The following is a 26,589-nucleotide window of genomic DNA, read 5'->3' as shown; positions in this document are numbered from 1 at the left end:
TTTCAGAAATCTTGTGTACCAGATTCCTTTAATTTTAATTTTTTTTATTAGAACCTACAACTGCCTATGTGAGATTTCTGAAATAAAGTCTCAGGACAACCCAAAAAATTCTAGAATTCATATTAGCTGATCTGCCAATATGAAAATTGGTCATTAAGTATCGGGAAAAGTCTGGGAGGGGTAGACTGAAATTTTTTATTTATCAAGTACCGCAAGAAATCTTAGGTTCAGGGGGGGGGGGAAATCAAGTACTTTATGTAAGAATATTTTCTTCTACTAATTAAATAAGACTGATGTTACCGATTGGGCACATTGGCCTTTAAAATGTTAAGCAGGACCATTAAAAGTCCATTTAAAACACAGTGCAATCTGACAAAGAAAACAAAAGTGGAAACAATTTATTCAGAAAATGCATCTAAGACAGAGAAACACTAAAATAAATTAATCGTCTTCTTCCTCCGATGACTCTTCATCAGCTTCTTGCAGCCAATGGATGAAAGGACCAATCTGAAAAAAGAAAGTCATCAAAAAGAGGATTTATAGAGAGAATTTACACACTGAGATACAATCCGCTCTCCAAAAGATAAAAGAAAACATTTCTGTTAATTTAAATGCATGTAGGCCATGTTTATTCGATAATTCTTTTGTGGGCTGCGTGAGAACAGAATTACTGTTTTTGAGACCTTTGAAAACCAAACACACCCCGCTTCCCATCTCATTGAGATATCGAAGCGTTCCCGGAGGATAGGTATGTCTGAAAATTTTATTAAATATCTTCAGAATAATAAATAAAAATATTACATATAATCAATGTTCGTATCATAATATACGGAGGGAGAAGTAAAATTTAATATTTTAATTTTTAATACACATTTATACCTGTCTTGTATACCACAAGTATTACAGGACTTCTGCCCTGTGTACTCCAGGATCATCCACTATCTCTGTGAGATTTTAAAAACCAACGGACTCTTCCAGAATGTACCTCAACAAAGCTATGACGGCAGTGTCAAGGGACGCTAGAATGTTCATCTTCGGATGGAATCAAGAACTTTCAGAAGATTATGATGTTTTTGAGACAGAATACGGAATGGAAAAAATTGATGAAATCAATTTAAAAATGATATTTGCTTTCATCGATGCAGATTTTTGTGTCATTATTCAATATTGATAGTTTTTCCCGATTCTATTTGAGAATACATTGCTTTAACTATTGAGTCCTATAGGGCAGTGGTTCCGAAAGTGTATGTCACATTGATGAACTAGGGGGGTCATGAGAGACTGCAAAATGAAAACGTCTGAATAAGAAATTTATTTTTTGAAAAAAACGTAAAACTATGTGAAAGCTAAAAAGTGGCTGAAAAAACTTGGCTGAAGAGCTACTTACACTACATGTATCATATAAAGTAATTTTATCAAATTCTACACCTACAATAATCAATAGAGCAAGTTAATATTTATACGGGGGGGGGGGGGAATTCAGAAAGAAAGAAAGAATCAACCGATTTCAAAACATTTTTATATATTCTTACAAATTAGACACTGAACGATGATTAGCATGTGAATGAAAAGGAGAAATGTATACATTTTAAATTATGAGCAATTGACAAATAGTGTGCCATTTATGAAGCTTATTTGAAAATATTGAGAGGGAATTAAAACTACAATACAGAAGATACACATTCTATCCTAACTTGCAGCTCTGTTGATGACACTGCCTGCAGGATTCAAAGGTAAAAAGCGCATGGGAAGTTTGAAATCTCATAATAAAATAGTTATTTCATTTCATTCATCTTTGATTATGGTAATTAAAGTACAATCATTAACAAAAAATCATTTATGTGTGTGTGTGGGGGGAGGGGAGGGGGAGAACCGCCGCTTCAAAAAGTTTGGCAAGCACTGCTATAGGCTATTCTGTTCAGATCAGAGGAGCAGGGTTGGCATATTGTCCAAAATAATTCTGTCTAGAGTAGAAAATTATTTTAGAATCATATTTTTTAAATATTTATTCTTTGTATAACATACCAAAATTTCTTCAACTGCTTATATATGTCTGCATTGATATAAACCGTCTGCTGTACTTTTTTTACAACAGATAAGTGTTTAAGAAAGTTTATTACATCATGTATGTAATGTTGATTTCTGTTATTAAATTATCTAGATAACCACTGATACTTAAAACGATACTCTTATTGCACATAACATTGAAATATATCTAGCGATCAAGATACTAAATTGTAGGACTAAAATGTCATTTAATTTGGCAATGCTAGCTTGTATATGTCAAACTTGGTTTATTCTTACTTTTGCACTATAATATGGTACATTTACTAGCATTTATAATGCAATGGTTTTCCAATTGAAGCTGTATTCAAATGTGCAAAACAAATGCTTTGGGTATCAAGTCTTGTCAGCTCTGCAGTTGAAAATACTCTTTAAAGCTCTGTGAATTTATACACCCTGATCTAAGAAATTTTTAGATGAAAATAAATGAGTTTAATTAGTGCATTAACAGATGCTGCGTGAGAATTTTTATATGGAATAAAATTTTGGGTGGATCATAAAATTTAAAATATCAAAATAGACATTTTTCCTCTGTAATTATCATTCTGAATATAAAACCCTTTAATCTAAATAAAAAGAAGTGTTTTGTTATTTAACATATCTATCAAGTTAACAAAAACTATTTGACATCATTAACAATAAGTTTTTGACTGTTTTAATACCGAGTTAGTTTCTGGGGTCAAAAACCTCACCCTGATGCCCTATCATACATATTTTGAATAAGCAGCTCTATTTCACTTAGCAAATTGAACACAGGTAATGAGTAGCTTAGATAAATAAACCATAAAATTATATTTTATATGTTCTAGACTTTTATGGTGAAAAATTCAAAATTGCAAATTATAATTAATATTTTTTAATTATTGTAATAAATTAATGTTTAAAAATAAAACATTGTAATATGCCAAAAAGTAAGTTTTTCATCATGTTGTACATCTATTGTGTTCAAAACATTATCAAAAGGCATTCATTTAGGTTTTGGATGGTTTTCGACAGTTTTAACCAGTTTTTGACGCTTGTCATGTCAAAAACCCAACCCTGCAGAGGAGTAAGCAAGAAGAGAGAATAATAAACACATGCCCCTCCCAAGGCGAACAAAAGTCAACAAATATGAAAAAATTATAAATATCAAAAGAAAATATACTGGAAGTCTGTAATAATGACAGCTCATAATCACCTGAAAAATTGTTATACCAGACTTCACATTATAAGGGGATGTTTCTTTGTTACATTGGTGCTTTGACAATCACCTGAAAATCACTCATTATATCGAGATTGTCGTTATAAGCCACACTCGTTATAAAAGACTTTTACGGTATCTTAAGTTGTGTTTTCATCAATTCATTTTTTTAATTGTACTTTTCGAAAACGTTAAAAAGCCAAAATTTCTCAGAAAGAGATTCCCTATTTCCTCAATCTCTTTAATCCACCAGTGGGTTAATCCCCACAAAAAAAGTAGGTCCTGCACAACCCCTGATTTTTACATATTAAAATACTCGGTGAATCACTCTGCATTGCCAGGTGGAATTAAAAATCCAGCTTGGCCAAAGTTTATGCATTAATGCAAAGACGGGAAAGATTGAGATTTTAATCTTACAGAGGCAATGATGAGATCTCGCCAAACTTGATGCCCTTAATTTTGGCAATTAAAAGATCTCAAACACTCTTATTTTGGTAATACTGAGCTCTCAGCCTTGTGAATACCTCTTCCTTCTCCATAAAACATGTTTCACATTCTTTTCTCCCAACCTGCCAGATAAAATGCTAGTGGATAGTCAGCTTTTATTAAAAGTTTGGTAACAGAAGGAGAGAAACAATGGTTTTTCTTTTTCCTTTGAGGTAGCATAAATCTACTCTATAATATAAAATCACAAACTCGAAAAAGGCCTGTTTCTAAGCAACCGGAATTAGTGACGATTTTATGTTACAGAAATGGGTGACGGAAATCTGTTACGTTTTTGTGTTACGGAAGTCGGTTATGATTTTAGGTATCAAATATTCATTTAACTGTAGCACATATCAGGACCCATTTGACCCATCAGGACCATGTTATGTGCATGTACCGAGAGGCTCCTACATCCTACAGCAGAGCCCTTAGGCTGGAATTTAGATGGCGAGCCCCGAAACCAGCTTTTCAGGGCCCCCCCCCCCTGTGGTTAATTCATAGTTTTGAAAAATCAAAAAGTGATAAGAATCGTTGTGGTCCCTGTCAGCCCTGCCCTTGGGGGGGGGGGGTCATGCCGAGAGGTATGTATAATATACATACAACAGCAGTGCTTTCAACACACCGGGTCGGGGTACCCGGGGGGGGGATTGCACGTATAAGTTAAAAGTTTTCATTTCCAGGGGCCCTTGATGGATCTCACTGTTTTCTTGCTGCTTTAACGTTGAAAAATTTGTGATAGCGGAAGCAAAAGATATATCCAGTCTGGGGACCCCATAAAATTTGTGAATTCGGTCACGGGTAATTGGTTGGGGGCCCTGGATTTTATTCGTTGGTAAAAGGAATACAAATGAAAATTTTTCATGGCACTCACACCGGAGGATGACCGACAAGCTTCCAAGTCGGGGGCCCCATGTTTACAGGTTTCATTTTGGGGGCCCTGGATGAATCTCATTCTTTTCTGTTGTAGAATTTGCAACAGCGGAAGCCCGAGAAAAAGGCAGTCTGGGGCCCCACCAAAAGTATGCGAATTGGTGTCCCGGGTAATTGATTGGGAGCCTTGGATTTTATTCGTTGGTAAAACGAATACAAATGATAATTTTTCATGACACTCGCAGCGGGGGATGACCGACAAGCTTCCAAGTCGGGGGCCCCATGTTTACAGGTTTCATTTTGGGGGCCCTGGATGAATCTCATTCTTTTCTGTTGTAGAATTTGCAACAGCGGAAGCTCGAGATAAAGCCAGTCTGGGGCCTCCACTAAAAGTATACGAATTTGTGTCCCGGGTAATTGATTGGGGGCCCTGGATTTTATTCGTTGGTAAAACAAATACAAATGAAAATTTTTCATGGCACTCGCAGCGGGGGATGACCGACAAGCTTCCAAGTCGGGGGTCCCATGTTTACAGGTTTCATTTTGGGGTCCTGGATGAATCTGATTCTTTTTTGTTGTTGAATATTGTAGAATTTGCAACAGCAGAAGACCGAGATAAATCCAGTCTGGATTCCCCACTAAAAATCTGCATATTGTGTCCCCGCTACGGGATGTGGGGCCCTGGATTTTATTCGTTGTAAAATTGATAAAAATGAAAAATTTTCAACTTTCGTGGCCCCTCACAGGGGGGGGGGGGTTTCCGACAAGCTTCCAGGTCAGGGCTCCGTAGAAATGTTGACAGGTTCTAATTCGGTGCCCCTGGATGTATCTCATTGATTTTTGTTGTTTAACATTGTAAAATTTGCAACACATCGGTAGCCCAAGATATATCCAGTGTGGGGCCCCACTAAAATTCAGCAAATTGAATCTGGGGATCCCCCATGGGGAAGTTTCCTGGGGGTACTTGATGAATCTCATTTGTTTTTTGTTGCTTTATTGTTATTTTCATTAAAATTCGTTTCTTCAGTAAGCTGGTGCTTTCACACGTCCCTTTCCATAGCACGCTGATGAAGTGGGACGAAATAAACAAGATATCTTGTGCAGAGGGGGGGGGGGAATTGGCCGCCAAAGGTGGCATAGTACAGAATAAATAAAAAAATCTGGCATATTTCTCAGTTAAAAGGATGAATGGATTGATGCTAAGTGGAAAGCACTTAACACTGCACAAGATCCAAAAAAAAACCCCATTCTTCTTGAAAACAGGTGGCATTTTGCAGAAGGTTTAGTGATTTCCACTGTGGCAGTCATAATGTGGATCAGGGAAATTTTAAAATCTGCTTAAAGCAGAGGTTCACAGACTTTCTCCAGGGGTGGTGCCCCCTTTCTCTAACCAACGCTTATCTGCGGTTCCCTAGAACAGTTTAACAAAGAATCTCTCTAAAAAATCTTTGTTGGCCGCCACTCCATAGCATCTCTGACAAAGGTTGGTGGTGCACTAGGGACACAGTATGAAAACCGCTGGCTTAAAGGGTTAATGCATTTAGGTTGAATAACAGGCTAGTTAGAGCATTAGTACTGAGCGACATAAAAAGTTTGAGGAAACACTCCAACTTTAATAATACAAATTAAAAAATATACAAATATAACAAACTTAAATAATATAAATTTGCAACTTTGGGTACTTTGAAACATCAATTTTGACTATAAATTACACAACTGACCTGTTCATGAATATCTTGGCATTCAGAACGAGGTTCTTTGTACCATTTCAGTATCACATTTTCATTCAGTATCTCTTTTTCGTATAGCAGGTGCACAATTTTCATGAAAGCTGGAGCGAGTTCTTTATTGTTCACCATGAAATCCTGCAATTTTAAAAGCATAGAAAATGACTTCATTCAATTGGAATTTAATAATACCCAAACATTAGCAACTTATAAAAATTCAGGAGAACAGTTTTCACACCGTATGAATGTATTCAATCAAAATGTATTAGATTTCAAAACAATAAGAATACGTGTAAAAATAATATATATATTTTTAAATAAATAAAATATGAGCTGAATAAAAACTTTTTAAATAATATTGAGGGGAAACAATTGAGGAAATAAAATGCATAGGAGAAATCTGCAAGTTTCTATAGTATTCACAGCATACATTCAATTAAATTCAAGAGCAATATCGCCACCTTATTTACCTCAATCGATTGTAAGCAGTCCGTCTGAGATGCAGCATTCTTGATATAGTTCCGTAACAGAGGCAAAAAATATAGCAGCATGGGTTTCAAATGTGAGAAGTACTCTTGTGCCGTTCTTGATTTCCCTTCATCTTCTTGTTGCGGCATTTTCAATATGGCTTTGGTCACCAGAGTATTCACCTCTTTCATTGTCACATTATAAGCATATCTGCAAAACCAAGAAGAAATTGGCTATATAGTTACAAATTTCATTCAAAATCTATCATGTAAGAATAGCGTGGAGGGCACATGCATATCTGAATCTTTAATACAAGCAGAAGAATGTAGTATACTTGTATATATAGCCAAAATACAGTCAACGTTCACTTTTATGAACCCATATGGACTTGATAATTAGTTTGTAAAATCAAAAATTCATAAAAGGGAGACAAAAAAATTCAGAAAAAATTAGCCAGTCATTTGCCTTTACTTATGATTTCAATAAAAACTGCTTATTTTTGTTTGCTTCATCGCAACATTTTGGTAAATATAAGACCAAATGGAATTGATGTAGGATAACATTGAGCACATTGAGTCCCACTTTTCTGAAACATTTTCGGGATGGCGGAACATCACTCGAACCCCTTGCCTTAGAAATGATCTTTAGCTGAACTATGATTAGAGGACTTAATGTAATTTTTTGAATCTTGTACTTTTCGGCAATTTACGTCTTTCAAAATATATTTTTATCATCCATTGTCAAGCACAATCTTTTCATTTTTTGTTGACATTGCAAAGATGAAAGTAGACGAAGAGCAGTAGGCTGAAATATTCTGAACCACTAATTTATCCAATCATAATTCATAAACACAGTAAATTATGTGATGTTGTCAACGTATCTTTAATTCATGGTCACCTCCTCCAACAATCGAACCCTCCTTCCTGGTACATGTTCACAAAACACCTGTATGTTGATGACAAATTGGTAAACTGTGTGTCTCTCTCTCTCTACACACACATCCCCTCTCTTCCTCTATTTTCTCTTAAGATATGTAGAATGTCTAAATTGAAGTTTACTTTTGATTACAATGAACTCTGAGGCAGCTGGAAGAATAAAATAACGGGGAAAAAATAGCAGAAAAAAAAAAGAAGTTTGCAAAGTAGAATTGATGTAAATGAGAGTTAATAAAACAGAGCAAATTTTAACAAATACAGTCAAACCTCGTTAATAAGTCACTCTTGGGAGAGCAAAAATATGACTTGATAAGGGGAGTGATGTGTTAACCGGGTGACGCACTAACGAGGTTTGACTGTATAAATGCAACAGGCAAATTGCCCAATGAGGAGGTAGAAAAACTATCTTAATATTTTTCCTTATTTCCCATCACCCGTTATGACCATGGTAAACACGTGACCTACCACATTTAGTCATGACATCAAGCGCTAAGTACATTTTTTTTACTGCACCTAATTTTTTTATAATGAGAAATATCTCAGATATCTAAAACTGTCAATCAAGGCTAGGACAATCAAGATCCTACTGTTGGAAGGAACTGCAAAAAATTCAGAAAAATTAGTAACAAAAATCAAGCATCAGCAACACATAGAAAATAACAAGGCTTACTTTGACGAATTAATTTCCAAAACCAAATTGTCACTCTTGATTTTTTCTTCAATTCCTCTCTGAAGGCTGTCGAGTACTTCATTGTAAAACACTTGAAAAGAAAGAATAGATTCCTTAAATAACACATGAAAGAAAATGAATGTTGGAACCAGCAATAACCACATTTTTTTGGCTTAGTCACTGTAGCACTTCCGTTTCTATAAGCTTAATTTCAGAGGCTTGCACTGATACGGAGTGTACACATTGGCTTTTCCCCCCAACAATTATAATCTTCAATAAATCAACTTGAGATGATTATATTATCTTATAACATTAAAATACCAACTAATCTACACGTTTCAACAATTCAAAATTGATTATGAGCATGAAACGAACATTATCTATCGAATATTTATTAATGGAATACAAGAAAACAGTTAATAGTATAGAAATAAAATTTTATCCTAGGAAGGTGTGGCAAAAATACATGAAGTGACAATTATATTTATGCTCAATACGTTATTGTTTTTTTCCTTTATCTTTTGCAGCGATCATGCTTTGTGGTTCTAATTCTAAGAAATATGATAATAAAGGGAATAAATTAAATGTAAAAAACTGTACACTGCACTAGTGCGTCAGCATGTGATATTGTCCATCTCTGCAAGAACTATTTTCTAATACTCACTTTCACTGAAGCACGTGTTACATTTTATAACGCTTTTCTGATGAGCACAATTTTAAATTGAAAAAATTCATATCTTGATATAGTAAAACCTCTTTTTTGCAGACACCAGTGGAACAAAAACTTCGTCCATCAAAAGAGAGGTGACCATTAATCATGGGTTTGAAATGCATGCTTTTATTATACGGGGGGGGGGGGGGGGGTGGGGTGGGAATTATAATTTTGCCATAAAAGAGGGGGGTGACTTCATCTAAGGACGGTGTCTGTTAAGAGGGGTTTTATTGTATACATATATAAAAGTATAAATTTTTTCCTTACAAACAGCATCCTCTTCATCAGCTGCAAGAGCTTCTTCATCGTCTGAATAGGCCTGATCTGCACCAGATCCTCCAACACCAGAAGCTGAGCTTCCAGCTTCATCATCATCGTCGTCATCAATAAAGGCACGATGGTCATTTGATACTCCCCATGAGTCCTTAACGCTGTCTTCACCGTGATAACTATCACCACAGTCGTCAACAACATAGCCACGACCGTTAACTCCAACGTATTTTGGATCACATGCTATAATTCACAAAGTTCATGGAAATGTTACCAAAAGTGAAAGTATAATATCATTAATAAAAAATTAAGATGATATCCATATGATTTGTGGATACTAAAATTGAAAAAAAAGTTAAGTAGTCAAGTAGATTACACATTACAAAGATTTATCACATTCGCACATACAGTGAAAACTTGTATAACAATACTGTCTATAACCATATTTTCTTTGGTCTGGTGGAATTCCTATTCAATAGGAAATAGCGCAAACGATAAAACTGTCTGCAATGATAATCTGTCTATAACAATATTTTTTTTAGGTCCATACAGTATTGTTATAGGCAGGTTTTACAGTATATCGATAAAATATTGTGAAAAACTTTCAGAAATGCTGCATTCAGAATACCTAGGATAATTGCAGTGATCTGCCACACACAAAACTTTGAATTTGTATAAAAAAAATCAGAAAAATATAACATCACATCCGTTAAAACTTCATACATTAAATTTGGAAGTGTCTGGAAATGACTGGACATCATGATTTTTTATGGTCTATATACAGGATGTCCCAGAAGTTTAGAGCCAAAATCAGAGGCGTGATAGAATACTTCAACACTAACATTTTTTTCAAAAATGAAACTCAGGGTCATAACTGACTTAATATGAGGAGCTCATTTTCAAAAGGGAACATAGATCAACAGCTGGCATGCAAGAATGGTAGAAGAACACTATGTTTCTTGATCAATATTTGAGAGAATTATCCACATTTGACTTTTGGAAATATTCCATTTTGAAAGAAAGTTAGTGGAAATGTTACCTTTTGATAAAAATTTGAGCTGGTCAAAGTCTGAAAAATTGGAAATTTCTACGTCACAGGTTGATTTTGCAAGGTTTCACCTAGACAAAGAAGGTACCTTACTGCAATCTTGTCATTAACACGATCATTCTACAGTGGAACCTCCCATAATAGACACTTCCATTAGCCAACACCTCCACTGAAAGACTCAATTTTGAATTACATAGATGTTAACATGCAGTTAACAAGAAAGTAATTTCGACCTTAGGTTCAACTGCAAAAATGTTTCGTCTTGAAATGGATCTTCACCCTCTTAATTTGGAGGTAGAGTTCTGGGAGACATCCTGTACAGTGATACCCAACTTACATGAGTAATTTGCTCCAAGGCTGACTACATAAGTTGAGGTGCATTTTCCAATGATAATGTAATGGCTCCCACTCTTCCAAAGAGGAGAAAAGAGAAATTTGTGGATTTTTCTAAAGCTTTCCTATATGTTTTTTTAGATGTGACTCTCTTGGGGAAACATTTCTTTCTTAGAACAAATCACGAAAAGCCTTCAAGCCGTGTTTGAAATGTGTGTAATTGAAAAATCAAAAAAAAAATTACCGAACAATACGACATAAATATAGCAAGTCCTATCGACTCGCAGCATGGATTTGTATTTACAGCAGAAATTTGCAAAATCTTGATTAACATTGTCTATCAGCTAAGACATGTAACAAGACCAAGATTGTTCACAATTATAATTCTGGTCTGACGACATGCTAGTGGAAACAACAATTCAATCTGTTTTTTTTATAAGAAAATCAGCAAACCAGTGCTTTGAAACATGTCGTCATTGACACCCCCCCCCCCCCATGTAAACTTACCAGCAGTTTGGGGTAATATTTTATAAGGCCAACACAAAAAAAAAAATGACAGATAATAACTTCATTTCCATTACCTTCAGGGGTAAGAGGAACTTCGTCCAATTTGTCTTCAGATTGGAAATCACCAAAATCATCATCTGCATCAAGGGGCTCAGCACAGAGTTTTAGCATTGGTGGCAAATTGACATAATCACCGATAATTACCTAAAAAGAAAGAAAGCATGAAGTCATGAAAAAACTTGAAGGTACACAATACCTACAAACTTCAACGGTTTGTGTCATTGACTCGTAGAATATTTTTGACGTAAATATGTCTTTTCTCAATCATCTGATGATACTTAACACATTCACAAAAAGTTACATGACGAAATTTTTTAAATGCTCATATCTCAAGAAGTATGCAACACAAGTCAAAAGCAATGATATCATATTGTCAGATGCACATTGCAAAGATGCATTCAATGACATCACTCCGGTTTCAATCCCATCATGAATTGTAATGAAAATGATTTTGTAACAAAATTGTTTTCTGCTATATCTCAAGAAGTATGCAATGCAAGTCAAAAGCAACGGTATCGTCAGATGCACATTAATCAGAAATTATGTCAGCAATGTCTACTAGCATGGGAAGTCCTAAAAATCCCAGAGTCCCGAAAAAGTCACATATGCACAAAATATATTATTTTGGACTAATTGTGAGAAAAAAATTCTTGGCACCTACAAAACTTTGTTGCAACCTAATTCTTTTTTGGATTTGTCAAGCTGCACAGATTATACACAGCAGTTGCAGCTAATAGGGTGACACTTCCCTTGAAGTAGCAAAATTTGTTGGTGCAGATTATAGGGAGGAAACTACTGCACATCATTTTTTAAAAAACTAGTTTTTGATAACTATGAAGAACAGTCAGATGAAACTTCCACCATAAAATAGTTTGGTGTAACATTAAATAAATCAAATTTTTTAAATGAAATTAATGTGGTCAAATTTTTGATTTATGAGAAATAACATATTGAATATCATTTATATCGTTTATCACATCATAAAATCATATAAATCTGCTTGGATCACTACCTTATAAGACAGAATACATCCAGGTGACACACAGACATTTTCTCTCAACATGACGTTATTGGCCAATAAGCACGTATCCAACTTACAACCATCACCAACCACAACATTATCCCATAAGTAAGAACCTTTGATCGTAACATTAGCACCTGTGGGAAAAAAAAAAATTTCCCTATGTAGGATTAAATGATTCACAATAAATGATTTCTTATCAATGAGACAGATACATCCTTTCAGCACAGTGCGATGCATGCAATTTTCCTATCAATATTTTCTCGATGAATCAGCAAAAAGAGGCAAGTGCAGATTGGGACGATTTATGATAGAACAGTTTGACAATGACGCATTAAAACGGGTCTGGCACATCATCACAGAATCGAATAGAGACTAGATTAAAATAACACTTGCACTAAAATAGTCCGAGTTAGGCTCTAAAATTATGAAAGATCAAAGCTGGCCAAGTGATCTAGATGCATAGTCTGTGAAACAGTTTTATCTTTCTTGGGGAAAAAAACATATTTTGCCTTTATTCCATTGAAAGAAAGAAAAACGATCATCTTTGCATATCGGTTTGTTTTTTGAATCCATAAGAGGCAACTCAAAACAGAAAAAAAAGGCATAGCCATCATGACACAATGCCACAGCTAACCATCACCACCAAGAACAACGAAGTTTCAGCGCAAGGATCACTTGTTCGACTGGGTCGCACCCTCCCCCAGTTTGGATTCAGCCATTTTAAGTCACTGAAGAAATTGTTAGAGAAGGCTAAAACTTTTCTATTCCAGATAATGCTGCCAACACATATGTTGCTCCAATTATGGTCTCATAGAAAAAAGAATTGTCTTAGTGCTTTAAATCTTGGTTTTCACCAAAGAAAATCTGTATTGAACAATACAAATAACGCCCCCAAAAAAGATGAAACAGGTAGCATTTTCTACCCTAAAATACTCAGTGAGACCTATATAATAGTCATATGCCTACCTATTCGACAGTTAGGTCCAATCACAGAATTCTCAATTGATGTGTTTTCTCCAACTGAAGTGTTTTTTCCTATCACAACATTTTGCTCAAGTATACAAGTTCTGAAAAAAAAAATTGAATAAATATCATTCAAAAAAAATTAAATAAAGTAGAACAATGAGAATTAAAAATTTGTTTGAGTAATATATGACCTATATTGATACATACCTGTCTAAATCTATACTAGCATCTTTATAAATGTTGTGTCGCAGATGGGAAAAGTGTGAGCCATTCAGTTTATACAGATCGGGAACAGCTGGGTAAGACCATCTCCTGATTATGTCTTGGCTAAAAAAAAATACCATAATTGAAAATTTTGAAAGTTACTGCAGATAAAATGCCTTGAAAAATTGTATCTTTTATGATATTCACAAACAAAGGTACCATTGTATACACAAGGTGTCCTGTAAGTACTAATGTGGCCTTCATTTCATCAACTGTTCACTGTAGAGGCCTGATTTCAATTTAAAAAATGCTCAAAAGGCGTTCATAAATTACCCTGTACCAGTTTTAGGAAAAAAAATACAGTGCGTCACAAAATAAGAAATCTAAATCCTTATACAGTCTCCCTGTCTTTTAACTTTCAATCAGAAAGTTGTTGCCCTGTATCTCCTGAGGGCAACAGACTAACTCCATGTTTCTAAGTGCAATATTTGCAAAGATATTTGAATTAAAAATTGGAGAAAGTTGAGAAAAAACTAATGGACAATGCTCCTTCCCATGGCCCCCACATAAGGGGGGGGGGGCTGACAGGGCTTTAGCTCTGGGACGGTTATCATCTTTTTGCTTTTACACGCTATAAATTAACTGCAGAAGGATCCCGTTAAAAGTCTGACTGAGGGGCCCACAAAAGATCCCAGCCTAGGGGCCCCGCTACAGGATGTGGAGGCCATGCTCCTTCCCCAACTTTTCTACGATTTTCGACTTTGAATATTGCTTAGAAACTTAGAATTTTCTTTATGGCTTCAGGAGAAACAGCGCAACAATTTCCTAATTAGAAGTTAGCGAATGGAGGGCTGTATAAAAATTTGGATTTCTTATTATGTGACACACTGTATTTTCACTCTCAAAACTGGTACAGGGTAATTTTTGAACGACATTTAAGCATTTTTCAAGTTTAACCGTCCGTCGTAGAGGGACAGTTTAATGAGATAAAGGCAGCATCAGTACTTGAAGGACACCCTGTGTAAAAAAAGAGCATCAAAACTCGCCTCACATCATATTAAGAAAGAGCTTCTTCAGGATGCTATGACAATACAAAAGTTTGGAAAGTTGTACTTCTTGTGTATTGGTTGGCGTACTTGCGCAGTGTACCAGTTCAATTCTTGGATGACACCACTTCTATTACAAGGTGGTTATAATTAAACTGACCCTACTCAGACCTTTGTAGCACCCGTTCTGCTGGACGTATTCAGTTGAAACTTGGTTTATATGTTATATGGATCACAGGGAAAAAAAGAACTACAATAAAAAGCTCACAATTTTTTTCCTATTTCTTTCTATCAAACTGAGCACAACTCCAGTCCAATCCCCATGGGCAATTTACTACTTACTGAGTAAGATATGTCTGAAATATGAGTGTGTGTACCCAACAGTCTGAGTGCATATCTAGTGCTGTGCCTGATTTTTCAATGCTGCCATATATATTTCAAATTGTGAGTGAAGTGTAATGATTGAATATCTGCATTGTTGTAGGCCTGTTGCTCTCTGTGGTGAGACTTTCTAACAGGGATGTCGGCTTGCATTCAAGCTTGGAAGTTGGGAAATTCAGCCAACCACCACTGTGGTTCGAATCGCGATTTGAGTCTGCCACTGTGATCACTTGACCACAATAGCAGCTGCCATTTTTTCACCTGCCTGGGGTAGAAAATTGATTCATTTTTTATTATAGTTTTGTTTTCTCCAAATGGTCCATATAACCTATATACCAAGTTTCAACAAAATATGTATACCAGAATAAGCGCTACATATGTATGAGTAGTGTACATTTATTTATAACCATCCTGTAATTGACCATTCATGCACATTTTACACATTCCTTTCCGGAATTTCTAACGAAACAGGTAAATGCAGGACTGTGTGTGTGGCCTGACATACAACTGGACTCTGATTTAACAAATTCCTCGATTTAACAAATTTTTGTAGAAGTTTCTGTATATATAATAATGTTAATCTTAATCTGATTTTCCTCGATCTAACGAATAAAAATCCTGGTTTCTCAGCTGTTTCGTTAAAAAAAGGGGAGGGGGGGGGGTTGTCAGAGTTATGTTTGTTATTGTTATCATCCATGCTCTTCCTTGTGCTGCCATCTGTATTCCACATTTTGAAGTGAAGCTGGTAAACGCCTGAATTCACCCTGTTATGTTAAAGATCTGCCTGTTTGTTCCGGATGATGCAACTAACTTTTCTTTCTAAAAGTTAATATTGGTATAACATCCAGAAAAACCTCTTTCCTAACATATTGCGGGCTGAAAAAACATTTTTCTTTACCTCACAGCATTATACATGAACAGATTGCTAACACCTGCAGCATAACCAGTTTCTGCAACATGAAGATACATGGAGTTCCCCAAGATCTATCGTGAATTAAAAAAAAATGCACATTACTATACAAGTTGTCTTTTTACATAAATCAACATCTAATCACACACGCCATTCATGACTATGAAGCCACATTTTGATAAAATAGTACAAAACAAACCTCTTCATTCACAATTAAGCCCCTGATAAGGTCATCAAACGTCTGGTAGTCAAAATTATCCGAATACAAAGGAGGTAATGAAGGCGAGCAAATACTTAAGTGACAGTCAAGAAGATCGTAATGAAGAGTGACATCGCTGCTTTCTTGGAAAACTTCCTGACAACAAGAAAGTGAAGTATATGTATTAATAGCGAATTAATATAACCAAATTATAGTTAAATGAAGTATAAGACTTAAATTTGCAGAATTTCATCAGGGCAGCAAATTTTGAGTAATTGGTCAATTAGTGAAATAGGAAAAAGGCAGCAAAATTTGCTTTGTCCCCAGAAGGTAAAGCCATAAATCTGCCTCTGCATAGAGAGTGAGGGACTACGTCAGTGAACAGCCAAATGAGTGAAAGACCAGGTCAGTGAGTTACTAATAGAGTGACCTATAGACCAAGGGATTGAGTGATCAAGTGTTTGCAAGCATGTGAGTGATCAAGAGTGTTTGCATGCTTTGATAAAAAGACAGAGCAAGGGGCAATGTCTGTGAATGACCAAAAGAGCAACCTAGAGAATGAGTGACCTAAAAAGTGACCCAGAGTTTGCCAGCATGTGAGTGATGAAAAGTGTTTGCAAGCATGTGAGTGATCAAGAGTGACCTACAAAAGTCAGGGGGCCTTGTCGGTGAATGACTAGAAGAGAAACCTAGAGATGTTGCAAATGTGTGAGTGACCTAGAGAACCAGGGATCAGGTCAGTGAAAGTCAGCCAAAAGAGCATGTTGAAGCATGTGAGTGGTCAAAAAAGTATGCAAGCATGAGTATAACCAAAAGATTGACCTGAAGAGTGACGCAGAAAATGTGCAAGCATGTGAGTGATAAAAGAGTAACTTAGAGGCAAAGGTGTATTAACCCTCTGGCTGCTCATCCCGCGATTTCCACAGGCAACTCAAATGTAGCAAAATCTGCTCATCCCGCGATTTCAGCCGGGCATGTGTTTTTCTTCCTTTATTGAGAAGCGCATCCCGTTTTTTCCCCGTTTAACCACTGAAATAAATTATATACAGTAATAAATTATATATTAGACGTTTCATTTACATTTTGGCCAACAGATGTCGTTAGTTGTCCACTAAATTGCGGCATTTGAAGGCACGTGGTATTACCGCTCAAACTTCACTTTTTGAGTGAAAAAAATTACACAATTTTTGAAGCAATTTCGGTCCACAAATTGAGCAGTCAGAGGGTTAATGGGGGTGGGGGAGTCAGAAACGAGCTTTTGAGAAATAAGCAGTCTAAAAAATTAGAAGGGCGACAAAATTTATGTGGCCCATAGGTGGCAAAACCTTAAACCCGTCAGCATACTACTACTACAAATGAAAAAGACAACTGATAAAATTAGAACATGAAACACATATGATACGAAACATTCACCTCTTTAGAGAAAAAAAAAGTATCTTGTATGGTTTAATTTTAACGCTCCAGAACTTACTAGTGGGATGTACAAAGACTTTTTATTATGTGTCTTCTGATAAAATCTTATTTTGTTCGTTTTACTGTCTACAGCGAGAAGTACATCATCCTCTTTACACCGGCTTTCATGTCCCGGTAACGCTTTCCTATATAGAAGTGTAAGAGCACAGCCTTTGTCTGACTTTCGACGATTCCTAGAAAACACACACACACAGAGAATCAGGAAAAGCCATGTAAAAAAAAAACATGTTTGAAAAGGTATTGATTTAATACAATTCAATGCAGGAAATTTCTTCCCTTAGATACACAGATTATAAAGATAGAAGTTTCACTCATCATTTTTCTTTATGATATCACTTATGTGACATCATAGACAAAATTTTCACAGGGATAGAAACAGACTTGTCACGTAATGTCTGTTTCATAGTTATCATTATGGGGTTAAATGATAATTGAGTTACTCACTTATGCTTATCAAGTATCTCGGTCAAAGGCAACGTAGATACAACATTTCCATTGATGAGCACGAAATCGGAACGTATCAATGCTTTGGAATCCAATTCTCTGATGGCATCCCCTATGGACATGAAACTTTCAGAGCTCACAACTGTGACCACCATTCGAGAGCCTTCAGAAGACCAATATGTGCTGTGAATGAAAAATGATAAAATTAAGTACAGAAAACACACTCTATGTATATTGAGGCTACTGAATACAATTTTTTTTCATTGTTTGCCAAAAAATTTATACGCCAAGTCGTTCATTACCACTGAGGTATACTGTATCTCATCTAAATACATCCTACAGTAGTGAACTTGTGAATAATTCATGCTCAGTTATACCTTATATTGCAGTATAATTCTATTTTTCGTTTCATGTTTTCCGTACGCTATAAATTCAATCTAACATAACCTTTTTCACATAAAAGTATATATATACCACACAATAAAATACAATCAGTAAATTTTTAATTTAAGCGAAAAATTCCAATTCAATACGATTTTTTAAAATTAGTTTGATGTTCATAGATATTCTGTAAAAGAGCTGAATACTGAATAGTATCCAAATACAGTCAAACCTCGTTAGTGCGTCACCCGGTCAACACGTCACTCCGCTTAACGGATCACTTTTTGGAAGTCCCAATTGTCCTCAGGCAGGAATTGGCACAGTTATGGCTTACTCCATTTAACGAGTCACTCCGCTTACTAAGTCATATTTTTGGTCTCCCAAGAGTGACTCATTAACGAGGTTTTACTGTATTTGTCCCATCTTTAATTATGACTTATAAATATGAATATTTATCTCCCATAATTGTTATGTCAAACGTTTTTTTAGTGCAATTCATTTCAATCCACTGTGATTTGCACCTCATTTCCCTGGATCTGGCAATTTTTTTTGAGGATTTTGGCAATAATTGGCAACTTTTGCTTACTTTTGACATCATATAAAGTGACAACTGGTAATTTGCCATATTTGGAATCACAATTTCCAGTCCCCCCCCCCCCCCCAAGGAAACACGGTCAGCCTAGGAATGAAAGGACAGAGGGATTTTTTCTTTGAAGGGAGGAAGGGGGGGGGGTCATATTCTTGTGAAGAGTTTTAGAGATTTTTAAAAAAATATACGAAAAATCAGAAGAATCTGGCTTCCGACCAAATGATTTCAATAAGTTTAGAAACTCAGAAGGCCTCTGGGTATATCACATTGCCATCTATGCACAGTGGGATTTCCTCTTCAATAAGGAGTTCAACCACAACACAGTGACGAAAAAAAACATCCTTGCCCAAAATTTACCCACCATTAATGGTGTCACAATGCGCCAATGAAGAATTCTTTAGGATAAGATGCAATATTTGTTAGTCTTACATCAATATTCAAATTTGCAAGCAAATTTCGCTTGCTCATCACTCGATATGAGTATGTTCCATACCTACATAATTCCAGTTGCATCACTGACTTACTTGACATGATTTCTGATTTGCTGAGTGTGAGCTGAACAAAACACGAACGTCTCTTGTATCCCATTGTTGCTGAGGGCCTCCAGAGAGAAGTCGAGCAATGTTTTGTTGACGAGAGGAAACAACACCTGCACACAAAGAAAAAGAAAAAAGATCAGCATAATGATAAAAATGGTTCACCTAAATTTCACCCTAAACAATTCTTTGCCATGTGATTCAAAGACGAGTAATTCATGAAAAGAAAAATGAAGCAAGAGTGATCATGGTTGGGTTTTTGAAGGTTGGATCAGTGCATGGGTTCTCAAATAAGTGGCCAAGAGAATGGCCCAAGATGAAGGTCCTCATTCATTCCATCTTGTTACATCTACTTGCTTAATTTCAGCCAGCTATTCATTGTCTTGGTCGCACACCCAAGAACACACATGGTAATGAAGTGTTGTTGGTTAATTTTGCGGTCAATGAATTTTTTTGTCTACGAATTTCTGACACAGACCAGTGCAACAAATAATAAAATAAAATTTACGAGGGAGAATTCTTAGTGAAAAAAACCACAAGTGAATAATAATACGTATAACCCTAAGGATTTTTCAGATTTCTATCAAGGATTATTGCTGTGCTGTGGATGGAGGATGGGGGAAAAAAAACAAAAACAGGTGTGAGCAGGTAAAAAAACTATTTCTCTACGTTATGCCTTGGGATGCACTAGGGTTGCAACCAGAGGTCTTGGTGCCAACTTGTTCACTGTGCTGTTCCAGAACATTTAAGTGGCCCGCAACACATTTTCAAACCATGTCTGTCCTAACGGTTCAGTATTCGATCTACAAGGCTATTGGTGAGCTACCGTCTATCAATTGGTGATTGCCAACTTATAATAAGATGAACTATGTTGGCAATAAAATAGATGTTTAGGAGTGACTGCTAAATTGGCGGCAAATGGTTTTCTGTGTTCTGGGAAATGGCCCTCAGCTTGTGGGTAAACGAAATTTTAAATTAAAATAAGGGTTCAATGTACCATATAATGCTATTTGGTGACAATCTTTTATTATCATACCTGATTTGTCACTATGCACTATGGTTAGCAGCAGAACGATGGAAACATCAGATAAAGTTTGAAAACACATCAGGGGTAGAGGATGACGTTGGCGACACATTTGAGAATTAACCATTTGTATTTGTGTAAATTTCCAAAATAGTGTTATATGTTGGTCTTGCAAGGTTTTTGACTAAGCCAAAATATCGATATGTCGCCAAAATCATCCTCTACTCCTAGTGCTTTTTGAAAAATCACTGAATGTTCCCATGATCCTGCTGGTAACCATAGTAAATAACATGCTAATTCCTTGTCATCAAGTTTCTGATCACGCCAAAACAGCGATGTCTCACCAAAATCATTCTCACTAGCGCTAAAACATAAATGTTTTTGGCTCTTTCCTTCGTTTCCCTGTAACCCTAGCAAATGCGCCAATCCGAGTCTGGAGATAAAAAAGAAGTTGTTAAACAGCATTTAGGTCGTTCACTGACCTATCTTGTAAGCGTTCGAGATACTTCAACAGAAACGCGTCCCGAGCACATCTCAATCATGCCAGTAAGATAACATGCGATCAGTTTCGGGTTTGCGCGTCCTCAAATATATCCACAAAGGCATGATGCAATATTTTATCATAGCATAAAAAAAAAAATCTACAGACCGGAGGCTTTTCCATGTCCAAAGGCGAGAATCTGTTGCTGAAACTGTCCGCGATGAGCACAGCCTGTAAGACATCTTGCTGCTGTAATAAATCATCTTTTTTACCGTCTGCTTTCTTTTTATTTCCCGACGTTTGTTTTGACGCCATGATGATGTAAATAGTAAACAAACAATTCCGTTGCCAACTTACAAGTCTAATATAAAAATGATTTTTCGATAACGTCTGCAGCGACATCTAGTAATTTATTGAAATATCTTTCTTAAGGTGGTGAATAGAAATTATCAAATGATGATAACAGTTTTTAAAATATGACATGAAGTTTTTAAAATATTTTGTAGATGACAGCACAAGCTCCAGTGTGACAATGTCGTACGGTATTTACATATGCAGTACTATGGTGACCATATTACCTATATTTAACGGTGAGTTTTTTTTTATTTTGTAGATGGAAGCACAATTTCCACCGTGAAAATGTATTTATAATTTCCGTTTATAATCCCGTTTTAATGAATACCGTTATAGCGAAAATCTCGTGTTAACGAACACTTTTCTAATGCCCCAGATAAGTTTACACAGGAATAATGCAGAGATTTGGAATTCCTAAATAACGAAATTTCTTTATAATGAAGTGATTTATCCGGTCTCTTGGAGTTCGTTATAACGGGATTCGATTGTATTTCACGGGACATAAAAGTACGTACTGCAAAGTTTTCCCTGTCCCGGTTTTCTATTTCATAAAAAAAATGCGCCCTGATGTTTGTTATATTTTTAATGAGGCTTTCGCGGAATTTTATTTCTTTCTGAAATTAGAGGAAATTAAATATTTTCACGACTAATAAATTACAATGGAAGTTCATTACAGATCATAGAGATGGCAACGCGGCAAAGATCAAATGATTCCGGTTTGCCTTTTCCTGGCATTTATCGCGTTTTCCATTCGCAACAAGTGCCCAATGCTTTTCTATGAGAATTTTCTGAACTTCGGAGGGCGTCTCTTAAATTTCGAGGTGATTTCAAACGCCGGATAATGTTGCAGATAGTTACACTATATTTCCAAAAAGAGATGTCATTTGAAAATTTTTAGTTTCTAATCATGGGCGGAGATACGGGAGGGGGGGGGGGGAGGCGTGGCCCACCCCACGCCCAGCGTCAAAGGTGTAGTCGACTGATCTAATGTACAGGGTGATTATAAAAAAACTATCCTGACATATGGGCCCCTAACTATCATACCATTCACAGAAACTGAATGAAATTTTGGCATTAGGTATTTTGATGTATGCGCTCAAGAATGATATGGAAAACAACAGTGTCACTCTAACAGTTACGGTTACAGTGAGAAAATTTCGAAAATATCAAATGCCAACACCAAGTTTTTTGTATTGGAATGTGATCTCCATTGTGAAAAACCCTAAATAGCGTTCGAACGGCAACTGTAGCATGAAAATCACCGGCGGTAGATAGGCTAAAAGTGAGGACAACCAATAAGGACAGAGAAGCAGCATAAAATAAAGCATTTTATTGTGTTTCACAAATTTTCCACATGACCTTGTGGAGGACCAATCAGGCTGGGATCTCAGCCGAAGAAACGGTGTGACGAATGAAACGAACATTAATGCTCTGGTGCACGGCAAAGTCCTTTTTACTTTTTCCTTGCCTAGCTCCGGGGATTTTCGTGCTACAGGTGCCATTCTATTTAGTGTTTTTCAGTATGGAGATCGCATTCCAATACAAAAAACTTGGTGTTGCCATTTGATATTTTCGAAATTTTCTCACTGTAACCGTAACTGTTGGAGTGACACTGTTCTTTTCCATATCATTCTTGAGCGCATACATCAAAATACCTTATGCCAAAATTTCATTCAGTTTCTGTGAATGGTATGATAGTTAGGGGCCCATATGTCGGGGTAGTTTTTTTATAATCACCCCGTATATATGTATATATGAATTGACATCATCATCATCTTGCCCCCCCCCCGCAATAATGACCGTGCCCTCCCCCAGACTTCCAAGTCTATCTCCGCCTATGTATCTAATGCAATTTAGCGAGGAAAAAAGATTTCCTCCAAGCACTGTATATAAGAATGGATAATGTTGTAGAGTTTCTTCTCTACGCATCATGACCGTATGCACAGCATTATGCGTCCCCCGCAAAGGGATGTTCTGAGGTCAAGGCCTGACTCTGATATGCCCCCCCCCCGGGGAAAAGCAAAATTTTTGAACCCCCTGTGATCAAGGTCTAATATGTTTCGTTATTTAATGAATGAATGCTTTTCATATTTTGAGGTCGAAAAAATCATGGGGTGGGGGGGGGGCGCCCACAATGGTGGGGCTGGCAAAGCTGCAGCCCTGGCGCCCTGGACGAGATTCTCATATTTTTTGTTTCACGCTATAAATTCACTATTAAGAGGGGGGGGGGCGTACCAAAGGTCCCAGCCTGGGGGTCCTGCTCCGGGATGTGGGAGGCCATGGGGCCCCCACACCCGAGTGGAAGTACCAGCCCTTACCAATTTACATTCTTCTGAAAATCACAGTAAATCACATAGATCTTATTGGGCCGTCTTATTAACAACTATTAACAGCATCTCGTGGGGGGCCCATCCACGCAAAGTGATTTTTCTGGAGACTCATCTGGCTGCTGAAAGTATCTTCATTCAAATTTATTATTTTACTTGCAATCGAAAAATACAACCAAATCTCATTATCATATGAGGCCTTCTTTGCACTCGAGGTCCCGAGCAATGTCCGAGTAGTCCCATGCTTTAAAATGGTTCATTGGCTTTCAATTCCTGCAGCAGGGGGCCCTTAGGCTAGGGTCTTTGGTGGGCCCCAGGGCAAACTTTTCACGGGCTCTTTCACTTTCATGCTATCACCACTATAGCGTGAAAAAATGATAATAATCGTTCCGGGACCCTGGGCTGGAGCCCTTCAGCCTTACCCTCCAGGGGGGGGGGGGCCAAGACCCTCATTCCTGTACATCCGTGGTCGTACGCAAGGCCAAAACGGAGGGGAAATATGATGCCCCGGGCACCGGACCAGATGGGATGCAAATTTCCCTTTTAACCTCTCCTTCAACGTTACCAGGGGTTGTGCTAAAATGCTTCCTTGCCTTGACTGACCAAGCATCTAGTTGCGGCCCCGGCCATAGGCATTGCCTTGGCGGGCGTATTCGTAAAAGAAAAAAAGCCCTAACTACATGCATAGTCCTTACATGGGGAGGCCGATATTGTCACAGCCCTGGGGTGGGCATAATTTTTTAAACATTTTTTTCATTATTATGAATTACCATTATTTTCATCATTTATGAATATAATTCATTAATTTTATAAATCAGTTATTCATAAATGATGAAAATTTATTTTAATGAAGACTTTTTTGCTGAAACAAATTGATCAGAACTGAAAGAAGTAAAATATAAAAGAAATATAAGCAATAAAAAAATGTAAGCAAAAAGTAAATAAATAAAAAATAAAATTAAAAAAATCCAGAATAATTAAAAATTTTCAATTAGTTTTGGCTCCTGTTAAACCCGGTCCCTGGTGGCCATTGAACATTGAACATTGAATTAAGCTGTTGGGAATCTGGATTCAGAGTTGGCCCGTGGGCTTTGTGGGAAGTTTTTCTCTTTTCCCGAAATGTTTGATAGGTTGAAGACCCTCTGGATTATACCTATTATTAAAGGAATCAAGGCGAATCTCAAACTGAAACGGCAAATCACTCTGTTGAAATAAATTTTAATTTTTTTTATATGGAAAGAAATTTCAACCCGCGTATAATGCCGTTGATATAACCAATCAACTGATACCGCATTAATAGCCGACCTAAAAATTGATGAAAAGTGAAGTACGCGACTCGAATATCATTTAGATCGTGAAATTCACTGCGTATCTCTGCATTCGAAGGTTCGACGCTGGTTTCGATTCATTTATTAATCGTCAAGAAATGCGGTTCATCAACCTTTGCCATGTAATGAAACTGACACGCGCAGATAGTAGAGATTGTGATGAATCTTTTCGCTGCAAAGTTGTGGATACTTTCGCGAGTCTTCTCGGTTATGCGCATTCTTTCCCACGCCCATAAAATTTACCCCCCAGTGTCTGAGCTCTATTCTTACATTACTTAACCTCGTGCATATTTTGGCAGCTTTTGGCCGAAGTTCGTTAGTTTCTTTGTGGGAAAAACCCTTTCTCTCTCCTAGAACGAACACCCCCCCCCCCCCAAATAACTTGGAAAAGAAATTCCTTTTCACCTTTGCCTTGGAAAAGCTCTAAAACACCAGTTTTGAGCTTTCTCCTTTAGCGCTTGCGGTTCACGGCTCCGTGCCGCAATTAACGGGCTTTCAGTGATGAATGGAGAAACTAATTTTGACTAAAACAATTCAAAAATTAGTTTCCTTGCGCCGACCCAACTTCGGGAAGCGTTTCGCTAAGAATAATAATAACTTAGCGGCTGTTTTCAATACAGACTCCATTCTTCGTTACAGGGTTGTTAATTGGTTGGACTGTTGATAATTTTTACAATGAATTAACGAGAAAGAAATTTAATTTATTACTAAACAGAAAAATTTTCTGATTTTGTTGATTAAATATATTATCATTCATGTACAGAGTGGTTCATAAATTCGTAAATACTTTAAAAATTCATAAATATGGGAGAAATCGGTATATTTGAATGCGATTTGCAAAAAAGTTATTCTCATGAAGGTTTTTTTTTTTTTGTAAAACAGGAAAAAGGTAATTAAAATTTTTGTCGATAGAGGATGCTTCATGAAAGAAAATCTAAGAATTTTGGACTTGAACCTTTCTTCAATATCTTCTGCGTCTAAAATGTGCGTATAGGTTCGATCGGCGATTTGTGGCTGAGGGAAACGAGATTTACAATAGTGCTTTACCCACCAATGTCAACATCACAATGAAACTTATGCAAGTGCCAGTAAAACAGAAATATTCAGAAAGTATTTCAAGTATTCAATACAATTATACTTGGAATTCCTCAAGCACAGAAAAACCATTAACTCCGATGTGTACTGTGAGACACTCCAACGCCTACGCAGGTCCATCAAGAACAAAAGACCGGGGCTGCTCACGAAGGGTGTGGTTCTGCTCCATGATAACGCGCGTCCACACGTCTCCAAATGTCACACACATGGAACTGCCCAAGTTCAAGTGGGAGCCGTTGGACCATCCGCCCTACAGTCCGGACATGTCACCCTGCGATTTCCATGTGTTTGGTCCACTGAAGAAACACCTGAAAGGGAAGCGCTTCAACTCGGACGACGTACTCAAGGACGCTGTGAAGGACTGGGTCTCGTCACGGCCACAGGAATTCTGGGAACAAGGAATCCTGCGGCTTGTTTATCAGTGGGATCGTTGTGCTCAGGCCTATGGTGTATATTTTGAATAAAGTCTACATTTGTACCCACCGTGTCGTTTCGTA

At 36.8% G+C, this 26,589-nt stretch overlaps 1 protein-coding gene across 1 annotated transcript; it reads right to left on the bottom strand.

Annotated features, from left to right (window-relative positions):
* Nucleotides 1-381: 381 nt before the first annotated feature.
* Nucleotides 382-21,323, bottom strand: eIF2Bepsilon (eukaryotic translation initiation factor 2B subunit epsilon). The gene is made up of 15 exons (XM_089249383.1): nt 21,157-21,323; nt 19,472-19,596; nt 17,978-18,160; nt 17,532-17,706; nt 16,061-16,216; nt 15,850-15,935; nt 13,528-13,647; nt 13,321-13,421; nt 12,343-12,488; nt 11,345-11,474; nt 9,380-9,625; nt 8,401-8,491; nt 6,798-7,005; nt 6,322-6,465; nt 382-507 (listed from the first exon to the last, which is right to left on the bottom strand). The coding sequence occupies exons 1-15, from the start codon at nt 21,301-21,303 to the stop codon at nt 442-444; spliced, it is 2,124 nt and encodes a 707-aa protein (XP_089105509.1). The 5' UTR covers nt 21,304-21,323; the 3' UTR covers nt 382-441.
* Between the last annotated feature and the right edge of the window lie 5,266 nt (nt 21,324-26,589).

This window comes from Pholcus phalangioides, unplaced genomic scaffold, assembly GCF_987345545.1.
Source record: "Pholcus phalangioides strain wild (caught in Gottingen) unplaced genomic scaffold, Ppha-v1.0 ptg000022l_1, whole genome shotgun sequence".
NCBI classification, from domain to species: Eukaryota; Metazoa; Arthropoda; class Arachnida; order Araneae; family Pholcidae; genus Pholcus; species Pholcus phalangioides.
The sequence above is the reverse complement of the archived record's forward strand: the minus strand, read 5'-3'. Positions and strand labels throughout refer to the sequence as shown.